General features: G+C 41.6%; 1 protein-coding gene across 18 annotated transcripts in view; it reads right to left on the bottom strand.

The window, feature by feature from the left end:
- Window positions 1-15,064, bottom strand: part of LOC140732271 (sickle tail protein) — a 634,545-nt gene that overhangs the window by 12,891 nt on the left and 606,590 nt on the right. For all 18 annotated transcript variants that reach the window (XM_073054676.1, XM_073054677.1, XM_073054678.1 and 15 more), the window contains 6 exons: window positions 14,221-14,351; window positions 12,721-12,868; window positions 10,181-10,694; window positions 9,857-10,037; window positions 9,027-9,184; window positions 5,554-5,697 (listed from right to left, as the gene is read on the bottom strand). In XM_073054676.1, the coding sequence (XP_072910777.1) occupies window positions 5,554-5,697; window positions 9,027-9,184; window positions 9,857-10,037; window positions 10,181-10,694; window positions 12,721-12,868; window positions 14,221-14,351 (1,276 nt within the window). The remainder of the gene's footprint in view (window positions 1-5,553; window positions 5,698-9,026; window positions 9,185-9,856; window positions 10,038-10,180; window positions 10,695-12,720; window positions 12,869-14,220; window positions 14,352-15,064) is intronic.

Below are 15,064 nucleotides of genomic sequence, written 5' to 3'. Positions count from 1 at the left end.
AGGTTTCATGCACACACAGCCCTGTCTTACCTTGACTGTCTTCATTGCATTAGCAATGTTCACAAAATTATCGCGGGTAAACGTCCTATTTTCAAGAGGTTTACTTTCAACTGGGACCTTTGCTCCACCTCCAAACTATTAAGACGTCACTCATGAATGCCATTATTTTCCCCACTATTTTCAATAAAAGCAGCTATTATTACAAATAACAGTTTGCCTTCTTTATTGAAGTAATTTTTAATATTCAGGCATCATTGCGCTGTGATTCTTCTGTTTCTCCAGTTCAGAAAGCACCCCACTAAGCAAAAACTGTAAAGGCAGCTGAACGGCCGGGCTTTGTGAACTGTCCAGAGCTCATCCCAAATTAATGCTTAGGTTTGGCTCTCCAAGGTAAAATAAATCTTTGTCCACTCATTGCCATCAACCTGAAGAGACTGTGGTGGAAATCCTAATCCTGTCTGTCAGCAGGAAATGCATCACTGTACCTGAACTTGAATTTATTTCTTATCACTTGCACCTTCTCCAAAATTTGACTGAAAGAAAAATTCATGTAGATTCCTTCTAGTAAGGTAAGCTTGAAAAAAGCACGTGCTTCCCCAAACCATGGATTGTGTCTCTTATAACTTGCCTCAAAGCCTAAATCTTAAAATGATGTCTTGACAGAGCAGGTGAAGTAACAGGTGTGAATCAAAGTGCTCCACTTCATTGACTAGCAGCAATAGTTTGAACTGCCCTCAGTTGCATGTGGAATTCTATGTCAGCCTGTAGTTCTGCGGGCTGCCTCTGATGCATTCACTATGCAATACAATTGACTTCCATAAAGTTACTGATAATTATGCCATTTTAAAGGGTCAAGTCAGAAACACCCCAAAAACTAGAATGCATAACTGATTTAATTTTAACGTTCCTCCCGTTTCCAAACCACCAGCAAAATTATACATCTGTAGTTTTTAAGAGAGCTTATGTACATACGGGGTGAATATAACTTAAAATAGAATAAAGGAGATTTCTCAATGACATCTTAAAGACTGTTTCAGATTGAGAGTGAATATATTAGCATCTGACATCTGAATCTTGCTGGTATCCCCACTGATAAATTAGATGTTTAACTTGTCAAATTAGGGCATAGAAATGGACAGATTGGAGAGAAGATAGAAAATTGACAAAAAAAATTAAGCTTCAAATGTAAGACTATTTAATAACAACATTTACTGATTGGATTGTTGCTGGATTGGACAGGGAAAAGAACACTGCAATTAATCAGTGGCTCTTTCTAATCTTTGGGGTGTTTCTGCTTTGACCTTTTAATTGACATAATTATCAGTGACTGCACAAAAGTCAGTTTTATTTCACAGCAAATACATCAGAGGCAGCCCAAAAGAATTATGGACAAATAAGCTGACAGAGAATTCAATAAAGCCTGCAAAATCACCATCAATTTTTCCCAAATTCTACATGTTCTTTGCTGATCTGTGGACTTCATTATAGATGGTCCAGTTCATTTTTCTTCTAGGCAGCTGATTGTCAGGTTTGGAATTAAGGTTATTGATAATCATGCCACTTAAGCAGTCAGGTCAGAATCTCCCCGAATATTAGCAAACATCAATTAATTTCAACACTCTTCACTCCCAACCTTCCCAGTAATCATTTAATCAGCAAATGCCTCAGATTAAACAGACTCACTCTTGAAGTTGGTTTTTTCTTGTCTAATTTTTGGTTTCAGTTTACTTTGTTGGTTTCTAACTGTAAAGTGTTACACGTTTGCACTTAAGTAAGGATAGCAGTTACATTGCAGACACTGACATTTAATTGAGAAAATGCTACAACTGTGACATAGATCATGTTCTCCAGTCAATCAAGTAATATACTTTATCTTGTGATGGAATAACAAGGTATATGTCTATGTTTGCTCCATCTGTTGATCTTAACTATATCATCCTTACATTAACTGATGTTTATAACATGTGGCTTGTCGTCACTTGACATTTGTGCAATATATGGAAACGAGCCACACTATGCTAATGAATTGTTGCTGGGTCATTTGTGAGATTAACTCAACCATAAGCATTCACTGCAGTTTCTTCATACACATTACAAAACAGACTGTTGAGACTATTCAAACTAAAATTTGGCTTTCTTCACAAAAGTATTATGTACCTAACACACTCAGATCCAAAATACTCATCAGGGAGACAAGCATAATAATTCTGTCATCAAAGTAAAGAAAGGGCCACAACACAACAGGTGCTGCAGATTTCTTATTCACATTGGTCAATTCACCATAGCCCACTGCAGGTAAATTGGGTTGACAAGCATTTCACAATACTGCATTCAAATGGAGGTCCCAGCTTTCCTTGTGATGTTAAGCAGCTAATGTCACTTGTCAACGAAATGGCAGCACATGTGCCAGGGAGAATAACAAAGTGCAAAAAAAAGGTTCCCTTAAAACATGTATGAATAATTCATGAAGAATTTGCGATAAGTGTGATCAAATAAACCAGCTGACAAGCACGTCGTGATGTGGCCATCTTTTCAATAGCTCGGCCACTGCAATCACCCCACTCCAAAGTCAGTCTGCACCAAAACTAGCTACTCAATCCATTGTCACTTTTTTCCAAGCACATTACAACAACTCCATTCATTGTTCACTAACCGGTTGGCTTTCTCAATTTATCAACTGAAAGTCTGGTTAACTAAAGCCAGACAGTGAACAATGTTGCTTTACAGAACAGATTCAGCAGGGTGCGTTATTTCTTTCCATGATTTCCCATTGCCAGTATTAGACCAAGTCTCCATTTTTATCCCTGAGCTCTCTCTAATGGAAGTCATCCAGAAGATAGACCTACTCCTTTACTGCAAGGTTGCAAACCTAACAAACAGTGACTAATATCGAAGGAAAGCTCAGACAGGCTGGGCATGGATCTGCTGGTGACTTGATAGAAGCATGTAAAATGCAGAGGGTCTTGACGAGGGTGGTTGTGGAGGATTCTTCCTCTAATGGCAACACCTGGAGCTAGGTGTAATTATCTGGAAATAAATGGTCTTCCATTTAACATGGAGATAAGGTGAATTGTTTTCCCTCAAAGGTTGAAGGATTTGGAACACTCTTCCTCAAAGGATACTGGAAACAGATTCTTCATCCGAGGTAGATAGATTATTGACGTGAGGTTTGAAAGCCTACTGTGAGTGCAGACCTGTGATCACACTTAAATCAGCCACAATCTCCAGTAAATACTGTAGATTAAGGACCAAGGACTATTCTTGCTTCTAAATCATGTGGACATCCAACTAACTATGCCTGGATTTAACCAACAAGTTTGAATGTTTTATGCAAAGCTGATATTAACTTCTCAAATGTTCTCCAAACATCAGTGGAGTGATGACAAAGGTCAGCAATGCAATCAGCCTACAGTTATTCCCACCCAAGTTCACAACTGGCATTGGAGGCTGGCTGGTTTCATACTGGTTGAGCTAAGCAGCTAATCATTAGCAGTGCCAGAAGAAGCACACGCTCAAGGAGCTTCCTGATGCTTTTCAAAAGCCCTGTTTTGGTTCATTTATCACACAGCTTTAGTGAAAGGAGTATTAAACCAGTGAACATGATTTGCTTCATTATTCTAGTTGTTTCCTATTCTGCACCATGTTAGGAGACCTCAAAATCAATCCTTTGCAATTATTGCTAAAATCTGTCAAGAATGCACAATACCACAAGGAGTGACATGAGATGACAATGTGTTAATGGCAACAAATATCACTTCACCTGGCATCATTCTAATGTGTGTTCACACTGTTTTACTGCTTGCTTTATTATTCCCAGAACAGCCCATATTTGAACTGCAACGCAGCAAAATAAGTGAGTGTGGTGAAATTGTTCCAAAAAGGCTGTGTACCCAAGTAAAGGCAGTGACATATAATGATCATTGGTTGCAAAGGCAGTCACGTTTACCACCTTCAAGTCACTCAAGGCCATAAGATACAGGTGCAGAGTTACACCATCTGCCGCATCGAGTCTGCTCCGCTATTCAATCATGGATGATCTATTTTTTTCAATCTCCTCCTCAGCCCGTTCCCGGCCTTCCCCCTGTAACCTTTGATGCCACGTCCAATCAAGAACCTATCAATCTCTACCTTAAATACACCCAACAACCTGGCCTCCACAGCTGCATGTGGCAACAAATTCCAGAAATTCACCACCCTCTGGCTAAAGAAATTTCTCCGCATCTCTGTTTTGAAAGGACGCCCCTCTATCCTGAGGCTGTGCCCTCTTGTCCTAGACTCTCCCACCATGGGAAACATAAATTTCCACATCTACTCTGCCTAGGCATTTCAACATTCGAAAGGTTTCAATGAGATCCCTCCTCATCCTTCTGAATTCCAGCAAGTAAAGAACCAGAGCCATCAAATGCTCCTCATATCCTTTCATTTTTGGAATCATCCTTGTGAACCTCCTCTGGACCCTCTCCAACATCTTCTCAAAGATGAGGGGCACAGAACTGTTCACAATGCTCAAGGTGAGGCCTCACCAGTGCTTTATAAAACCTCAGCATCACATCCCTGCTCTTGTATTCTAGACTTCTTGAAATGAATGCTAACATTGCATTTGCCTTCCTCACCACCGACTCAACCTTCAGGGTGTTCTGCACAAGGACTCCCAAGTCCCTCTGCATCTCAGATTCCTGGATTTTCTCCCTGTTTAGAAAATAGTTGAGCACTTGCAGAGCTCAACCTTCCCGTAACGGGCATTAATACAATTTTTTTTTAATCAGGCATCTGCTGAGGAATGCCCAAAAGCCCCAAAAATGTTTGCTGTGGTCAATTTCTAAATAAATGAGGATGTGCAACCATACCTTGGTGTAATGGAAGCAGAAACATTGCTTTCTTTGGCAACCTAATTGCTATGGATTCTTTTGTACATTATAAAAGAGGCCTGTTTTAACGAAAGATGAACCGAGGAAGTCTGGGGCTCCAATAACACATTAGAGCCTGTTGGAAAAAGTGTTATTTTTAGTCTTCCAAAAACCCAATCTTCATCTCTACACTGCAATGAAAAATCAGCATATTCAGCTTTGTTTGCCAAATGCAACTATAAAGGCTTTCTGCTACTGTTATTTTATGGTTGACTTCCCTTTATTTTTCCTCACTCTGCCTTGTCAAGCCATGGACAAACAGACTGATCACTTCTTAGTCTTCTGTCAACACCATTTTAAATTACCCTGCAAATGTTGTTGGAGCAGAACTTCAAGGCAAGGTTGCCTTATTTTCTTCAGCCACACTCTTCTCATTTCTTATGCTCGGTTCACCCCACAGAGAGCTGACAGTGGGAATTTAGTGGCCCCAGGCTTTCAATCTATACCATAATTAAACGGATTTAGAAACATCTTTTCCAAAGCTGGTCTAATCATTAAAAATTTAAAAAGCTATAACTTTAGAATCATTTTACTAAATCTCTGATGGAAGAAATGGAGCCATATTAAGTTAACTTTATGGATGTGAGAGCACGTGCACACTGCTCTACAGTTAACACTTCGTTTCGTTTACTACAGGGTCATTTACCTGTAGCTCTGCCATCAGCCGGTTGCCCTCATCTTCATCTTCTTTGACGGCAGTAGCTGCTATTGGTGCAGGGGTCAACGTCAGATCCTTCACTTCCACAGGACTTCGTGGAGATTTGAGTAGCACTGGGCTATTCTCTTCAGACTGTTAAAAATAACAAGCATACTTTTTAAATCTATAGCACAGCGCCATTTCTAATTCATTAATCTGTGTAGCCAAGGGTGGCCAATGTGGGAAAGTTACGTTATTTCCTTGGGGCAGTGGAAACTTCTCTTCTGAGACTGAATGAGGCACATGACCGGATGGAGAGGTTTATATATCTTAAAAATACAGTGGATTCTGGACAATAGGGACACATTGGGACCAATGCATTCTGACCCAATTAAGCACCTGCCCCACGAAGGTTCATGGAAATAGTTAAGAAGGTATAAATGACAAACTGAGTAGCGAATTATGTATTTAATTGAAGTACAGAACAAATTAGAACACTACCAAAACTATTTAAAATCTGTTCCCTCTAAGCATGGTATAGCTTCCAAAGGCCACACAAGTGTGCACAAGTGATGCTAATTGGTATCTACTCAGCAACAGTTTCCTGTCCCAGTTACGCAGCATTGCCCCCAAATAAACAAAGTGTGGCAATTTTCTCAATTAGTTTTTTGTTAAGTATTGTTCCAAATAAGTGGCTGGCCTGATTAAACTCTGGCCCAATTAACTGGAGTCCATTGTACATCATTGTAGCTGTTAATAATTAATGTTCCTGTTTGAAATTTGACTTGAGTCTAAAATTCACTCAAGAAATTGTAAATGTATTTTGTAACTGAAAATGTTGATGTATATTTCCACACACTGCCTTGTTTACAAATCCTAAACAACACAGACAAAATGATGGGGGATCTCAGCAGGCCAGGCAGCATCAATGGAAAAGAGTACAGTCGATGTTTCGAGCCAAGACTCTTAAGTAAGACTGGAGAAAAAAAGATGAGGTCGGAGATAGAAGGTGGGGGGGGGGATGGGAGAAGTACAAATTGATAGGTGAAACTGGGAGGTGGAAGGAGGGGTGAAGTCAAGAGTTTGGAAGTTGAGTGATGAAAGGAATACAAGGCTGAAGAAGGGGGAATCTAACAGGAGTGGACGGAAGAAAAGGGGAAAGAGCACCAGAGGGAGGTGATGGGCAGGCAAGGAGATGACGTGAGAGAGGGAAAAGGGGACAGGGAATGGCGAGGGGGGAGTATTACTGGAAGTTTGAGAAATCAGCATTCACGCCATCAGGTTGGAGGCTACCCAAATGGAATACAGGCTCTTCATGTTGCTTCACTCAGGTTGCAGGAACAACACCCGTTGTACAGTTTTGTCACCACATTATAGGAAAGACATCATTAAACTGGAAAGATTACAGAGAAGATCTAGGAGGATGCTGTTAGTACACACGGGCCCGAGTTGTTGGGGAAGGCTGAACAGGCTAGGATCTGAAGTGGAGCAGATTGAGGACGACCCTACACAGGTATAATATCATGAAGGGTACAGATAGGATGAATGCACGTAATCTTTTTCTGGCCGAAAGGAAACTAAAAACTAGAGGGCAAGCGTGTAAGGTGAGAGGTAAAAGGAATATGGAGGGAAACTTCTTCACAGACAGGGTAGTTGTATCCAGAATGAACTGTCAATGAGTGTGGTTGAGGCAGGCATAACAACAACACTGAAAAGGCACTTAGGTAAGTACATGGATAAGAGAGGTATGGGCCTTACCCAGCTAAATTGGTCCAGCTTGGAGGACACCTGTCAGAAGAAATGAGATGGACCAAAAGGCCATATTGCCCCATGATATACAAGGTCAGGATAATCCTGGCTTGCTGGTGCTGAGGGGCAGTAGCACTAACTGCTGCACAGAGAACTATTTAGCATTTTCTGACACAAGGCAATTAGCCTGATCACGGCGGAAAGACTTAAGACTTCTCTCTGGAGCACACTCCAACAGTCTAAGGTGCTGATGACAATATTCTGTGGATTATTAATTATTTAGTTTTACATAACAACACAAGGAGGTTATCATGATTTATTTCTGTTTGGTAGTTGGAGATTTAAAGAAAAATTATCCGTATTGTCATCATGTGGGCAATGGGAAATACTAGCCATGTTAATGCTCCACATGAGGCTTTAAGAATGTGAGAGTGGCTATTGCTGAATATAATACTTTCTGTAAACGTCAATTCAGCAAATAAACAAGCTTGAAAAATCCCCTGGAATAAGCACCCCATTGTCACTTCTCAAAATGGTTAATAAACTCAAAATTAAAATGTTAACTTTATTAACACCATTCTTCATATATTTGACTAGCACTGAGAATGCAGTGTCCTCAGTACTTTGCTTGCAAGAATGCAAGTAACAGAACAGAGTGAAATTGCTGAAAGCCACATCTCCTCTTAAGACAACTGTTTGGGAAAACCGAGGTACCCCCAACAAATATGTTTGACAGATGTTGACAGGCAACATATGCACACACTAATAATGTAACACACTGAAATAGTGCACAGGTACTCCCACGTCTATCTGGGAATGTACTTTTTCACTCACCCATGAGCTTCAAAGGCCCTCAGATAGAGAATATTCATTGAACCAAGAGTATGGACCACGTACAGGCAGTAGGAACGAAGTGTCATCGGCTTAATTAATTTGGCACAATATCATGAGCCGAAGGGCCTGTTCCTGTGCTTTAATGTTCTATGTTTCAAGCTCAACTGAAACAGATGTTTCCTAAGGCAACAGAAAATCAGGATTGTTTTTACGCTCTCCCCATTTTAAAGAGGGGCTTAACATTAGCTATGTTTCTCTTTTCACAGTAAATGAGTGTGCCCACCAAGATGGCTGCTCACCTCTTTGCGGACTGTGGGTTTGGGAAGAGGGTGTGGAGGAAGATGAAGGGGCCCATGTCACGGTTCCTCCCAAGCAGCTGCGTGACCCTGATCTACAGGCACCTCCCAGGGACACACGGGGGTGAGATGGCAGATCATCGATTTGGTGAAAGACACCCTTTGCTCTGCCTGAAACTTGCTGGTCTGGCAGCACATTGACTGGACTATTCCAGGCTACAGGAGCACACGCTGAGGGATGCACTGAAGGGCTCAGTAGAGAAGGACCACAATATAGAGTGGTCAGGTTGGGTGTGGAAACCCCTCAATTATTGTACTCGTCTCTCCTGGCCACTCAGGAGCAAATTTAAAGAAGGGTGGGATCTGCAACTACTAAGTGTGGAAGGCAGAATTAAATGCATAAACAAATCCCCTTAACAAAGCGCCCTGACTGGGCAGAAGAGAGGTAGCTCTGGCTCATTATTGAACTATCAGCAAAATGAATGCTTATTATTTAGTGAAATACACTGAACTCTGCATGGAACAAGGCGACTCATGCACTTGCTAACGCTGTACAATAAGTAGCTTCACACAATCAATTGCTATCCCGAAGCAAAGACTTACTGCAACAGGACTGCTCTCTTTCTTGACAGCAAGTATCACTTCACCAGACCTCGCTGTAGTCAAGCCAGAACCGGGCGGATAGGATCTGCGTGGAGGCGGTGGCGGTGGTGGAGATTTCATCGGCTTTTCATTTCCTGCTTCCAACAATGGCACCTCCTCTGCAAGATACCAAGAGGCATGCGTCACTCTGCCAAAGTTAAGGCAGGTGCTTTTTGATATTGGGAAGGAGGGCGTGATGGGGAAAGTGAAGCGAGAGGTCGCAATCTGCAGTTCAAAGTATAACCTTCATTTTCAACCCGTTAATTGCTCATAGCTCACAGGTCACCCGCATCATTTTGAGTTTACTCAATGTGAGTTGGGCAGCAACAGGGTGTAGCGGATAGTGCAATCGCTTTACAGTATCAATGATCGCCAACTGGGGTTCGATTTGCATCACTGTCTGTAAGGAGTTGGTATGTTCTCCACATGACCAAGTGCTCTGGTTTCCTCTCGTATTCCAAAGGCCCACGTTTACAGTTCGGGTGATTAAGTTGTGGGCATGCTGTGTTGGCATTAGAAGCATGGCAACACTTGCGGACAGCCCCCATCACATTACTTACAGATTTGACTTGATGTAAACGATACATTTTATTGTAAGGTTTGATGTGCATGTGACAAATAAAGCTAATTTTTAAAAAAAATTATCAAAACTCAATACAAATTTACCAAAGCTGGAGCTAAAGGAAAACAAAATGTAATCAACATTGACTTTGAATGTTGGAGAATCATGCCCTTTTACCCTCTCACACTAACTTTTCTCCTTGATTATGATAAAAGATTATGTTGCATACCTAGTTGTTTGATCCCATCCACATCCTCTGGCTTTGCAGCTGGTTTCTGTTCAGGTTCTACTTCCAGGCTAGGAATTCCCTTCATCATATTTGCTTGCGCCTCCTCCAGAAGTCGCTCAAACTCCTTCTCGTCATACTGATTCATGTTCTGCCTCTTTCCCTCCCATTCCTTCTCCGCTGCCTGGAATCAAAGCAAAACAGACCCTCGGGTTTAACTGCGTTTAAACACAGGTGCCAGTGTCCCTGCACACACTTGAAACTGCCAGCAGTACCGCCAATCAAACGGACCCCCCCCCCACCCCCCCACAAGTGCAAGAGGCATACCTCAATGGTCATTTTTCGGTGAATGCCTTTTTTGGTACTTGTTACAGCATGGATTTCTTCGAAGAAGAGGATCTGACCAGGAGGAGCCTGGGTGCTCGATGGTGAGCTCTGAAAGTGATGAACTGCAGCACTTTGGGTCTGAAATACTCCATCTGCCGGCTCCTGAGGTGGTGGCTGAACACTGGATAATGCACCGTGTGTCTGTTTCGACATGACCAGGGGACTCTGGGTAGAGTGAACTAAAGCTGAGGAGTGGTGGGACTGGTGAATTAGGACGGGAGAACTTTGAACATGGTGGACAACCATATGTGACTCCGATTTCACCAGGGAGTTCTGAGCCTCGGTGAGTGTACCCGAGGCGCTCGTTGCTTGTGCAGCATGGACAGGCTCCTGAGCTTGCAGGGGAGAATCTTTGGCCACTTCAGTCTCAGCAGCTGTGACAATAGTTTCTGTATTGCTTGTCTGGGATGGACGAGGGGACTCTGCTCCTCTCAAAAGGTCTTCGGTTACACGTCTGAGCAGAAAAGGAAACGGAGCATGTTAAAGAATTTGTGTGATGAGATTTGAATGAAACACACTTACGGAATACACTTAATCAGACTATGTTTCTTTAATCAAATTTATCTACAATACTGTGCGAAAGTCTTAGGCACATAAAAAATTCTGTAAAGATGCCTTAAGAAATAATGAAGTTTCTAAATATATAAAGAAAATTATTATAAAGAGATAAAGAGCAGTAAATAGTAAAATCACTAAATCAAAAGAATATTTGGTCTGACTATCCTTTGCCTTTAAAACTATCAATTCTCTTAGGAACGTTGTCATTTAGTTTTATAAGAAAGTCAGCTGGCAAGTTGTTCCAAGCAGCTTGGAGATTCTTGACTGTCCCTCTTATTAATCCCAATCAGCTCAATGATGCCAGGGCTCTGTGGAGGCCATCTGAAAACATATAAAAAATCTGGGGTACCTAAGATTTTTGCACAGTATTGTACATCAGGCTTAAATGAAAGTCTGACAAATTCCACAGGTAGGCACACGCAGAGAAGAATTAGATTGCCAATAACGCAAGGTGAGGTGGCCCACACAGATAACATGCTTTCCAAATGCATCTTTGATCTTGCAAAACCAGTATCTTGATAGCAATATTCAGCAAACAACTCAACAAAGCATTTGAGGATTAAAGAGATAAAGCCACAGAGTTTCCAGGCTATTCCTGGTGAATTGTATGCATTCCTCTGCAGACTGGCCAAAAGGAAGCTTTGTTTATTCAGTACTCCCGGCTAATCTCTTCAATCAACTCACCTGTACTTTTACACTGACTGAGGGCAGGGAACCCACAGTATTGTAACTGGGGTAGTTGTAGAGCAAGCTCACAAGTTTAGTTGGTTACATTGTGGTGTACTGTAAATGTTAAGAGCCCTCCAGGATGTAGGAGCTGAATCAGGCCATTCAGCCCACATTAATCTGCTCTGACATTCAATTATGGCTAATTTTTTAAATTCCATTCTCCCACCTTCACCCAAGAACTCTTGACCCCTTTCCCAATTCAGAACCTATCAATCTCTACCTTAAATTCACCCGATGACTTGACCTCCACAGACCTCTTTGACAATGAATTCCCTAGATTCACCACCCTCTGACTAAAGAAGTTCCTCCTCATCGCAGTTTTAAAGGAATGCCCCATTATTTCAGGCTGTGCCCTTCAAACCTAGACTCTCGTACTAATGGAAAAATCCCCTCCACATTCACTCTATCCAGGTCTTTCAGTAGCCAGTAGATTTCAATAAAATTATACTCCCCCACCTCCTCCCCAATCATTTTGAACTCCATCAAGCACAGACCCAGGGACATCAGACATTTCTCATATTTTAAGCCTTTCAGTCTTGGAATTATTCAACATTAGTGCTCAGACGTCCAGCCTGATCTTTTGTCTGTGCTGTGCTCAATCTGAACTCCATACCCTCCATAGTAGTGGCTCACTATGTCTGATCAGTGCACAGGGTTCTCCTCTCTGCTGCTCCCCAACTACATTCCACGTCAGCAATGGAAACAGGCACTGTGTTGAAGGATTGATGGCCAAGCAAATGTCTGGAAGAGCTACCGTGAAATTTTACAAGTGTTCCACAGTAGAATTTTAAAGTTGCAAAAAGTTCATAATAAAACCGCCATCACTGAACTTTTGACCATGAAGAAGATAGGAACTTCTGAATAACTTGAGAGTTAATCATAACTTTCCCAATTATAAACTGTGCTAGGCTGTAGGGAACTCTTAGAACTTGGACCGGGGAGGGAGGTGTTAGAATGAAGACAGAAGGGGGTTTTAATATTTTAACAAGCTCCAAACACTTTAAGCATTCTATCCAACAGAATAAAAATACACTTAGTCTTTTAAATTCGCCTCTGTTATTTTAGTCTAAGCTTGCTCCTGAAAATGATTAAGGCAGTCTTAGTTCAAATAATATTTCTTACACAAAAACAAAAGCCTATTGTAAAAAGCAGAGATATTCCCTGATAGCGTACATGAACAAATTGGATGTTACCTGCGTAAATTTGTGAGCACCTCCGTCATACTCTTGACTCTCTTTAGTAGACTCTCCAACTTATGGGGCTCTTCCTTCAGAAACTTCACCGCTTCTACCTCCACTCGCAGAACTGCCCGCATTTTATTCTGCAAGGTGGGGAACTCAACTGGAATCGAAACAAAGAGATCAGCATGAAGAAGACTTTAGTAGCTCAGCATCTATTCTATCTGGTCCAAGGATAAAGAATTAATAATTCTTATTTACAGCAGACTTACAGTTTCCTGCCCTTTAGAGGAATTTATTTTCCCAGCTACCCTACCAAATTAATCTTATGAGTGCTGGAAATATTGGGAAATAAAATGGGACTGTAGCTTTCTATTATGAACTGTGATGCCATTAGAACAGCAGAAAAGCTGGCCTCCACTTATTTTTGCAAACATGCCATTTAACTAACTGCACAGCAGTTAAATACAACAGATGTAAAGTTAAAACTTTCTCATAATTTTACCTAACATTTTCCAGCATAAAAATTAGAAGGCAACATAAGCAAGAACTTGGCAAAAGCACAGATCAGAAGGAATAGGAAAACCCAGGTGGTATTGGCCCAGTATTTACAACTCTAGTGTTTTGAGAGCACAGGCATTTCCATCTTGCTTTTATGCACTGCCTCTGCCATACAAAAATGTCACATTACGTTTCACAAAGATGAACATGCGTAAAACCAATTGGTGAAGTTGTGTTTTAAAGAAAATATGAACTCTCCCCTACCCTCATTTTCTTACTCTGACTTCTCATCTTTTTTTCCAGTCCTGATGAAGGGCCTCAGCCCGAAACATCAACTACTTACTCTTTTCCATAGATGCTGCCTGACCTACTGAGTTCCTCCAGAATTTTGTGTGTGTTGCTTTGACTTCCAGCATCTGCTGATTTTCTCTTGTCTGTAGCTAATGGACCTCTTTGCTCGATTTGCTTTCTTGTAAAACGTATAATTACAATGTGTTGTTGTGAATGCTGTTTATCTGATGGATGCAAGTTTTCCATTGTACCTGTGCACATGTGTATTTATCCATTTGACAATGACTTTGACTCTGAAGGAGAGCAGAAAAGAATGCAAGGGACTGAATCCAAGGAACCTGAAGGTACAAACACCAAGCAGCGATGGGATTAGTGCAGAAATGGGCAGCAAGCTGGAGTCAGAGGAACAGAGGACCCACGTCCCGCTGTAAGACTACAGGTCACAATGCTTCCCCTCTGTTCAGATTCTGAATGGTCTATAAACACCACCTCACTACTTTTTATATATTGCACTGTACTGTTGCCACAAAACAGCAACTTTCATGAAAAGGCAGTGATAATAAGCCCAACTCTAACAGGCAAGGTCAGAAGCCAATTTATGTCCACTAAGCTTGCCATAACAGGTGAAGTTTATTTCCTGTGATAGGAGAGTAACTTTCATCAGCAGGCCGCTTCTGCTACAACTTAAGAAGTTAAGGAATGTTGAGAATAAATTGCCTTTACCTTTTAGACCTGCCAGTGATTCACCCACATGACGCAGTGCGACTGCACCCTCCTCCACATCCTTCAAGGTGACTACTTGCTGGGCAGAAGAAGCATCCTTGTTCAGACCATCTATGGATTTTTCCAATCCACTGTAGATTAAAAAGAAAATCAGATTAGGGCACTGTTACGCTTTAGCTCTTGTTAGCAAGTCTCTCTCATCCACCTTCTTGCCCACAGTGCTTCATCACCAGTTACTTGTCTAAAATCGCTGGAGCTCCACAGAGCAGAGCAGAGCAGAGCAGAGCAATAGGCTCTTTGGCACACAATATTCATGCTGACCATAACGTCAATTTAAACTGGCTAAAGATGGTCTACACCCCTGCAGATGTCTGAATGCTCCACTCTAAATGCTGCCATTCTGTGTGTGTCCACGACCTCCACCAAAGGTCACTGGGAGAATGGGGTCGAGAGTGAAATGGATCTGTCATGCTGAAGCAGAGGGCCGAATGGCCAAATTCTGCTTCTATCCCCTGTGGTCTTCCAAGCATCTACCACTCTTTGTTTAAAAAAACCTAACTCAGAAATCTCTCTTACATTCTACCCCCTCACTTTAAAGCTATGCCCTCTTGTTCTCTCTGAAGATAAAGCCTGACTATCTCAATGTGAAGTTTCTCTTTATTTTGGTTTAGATTTTGTCTTCTGCTTGCAGTATGTTACTTCATTGGGTTTATATGTACAACACAAGTATCTCACCTCAGATTTGTGCTTGGGCATGGTACAAACAGGACCCTGGTGCCATCAGAACAAACTTACTTCATCCTCCTCTCAGCCACTCACCTGGTCTCACCTGCTGAGGCTCTAT

Source organism: Hemitrygon akajei, chromosome 8 (genome assembly GCF_048418815.1).
Source record: "Hemitrygon akajei chromosome 8, sHemAka1.3, whole genome shotgun sequence".
Classification (NCBI taxonomy): Eukaryota; Metazoa; Chordata; class Chondrichthyes; order Myliobatiformes; family Dasyatidae; genus Hemitrygon; species Hemitrygon akajei.
Note: the sequence above shows the minus strand (reverse complement) of the source record. Positions and strands in the feature narration are given on the sequence as shown.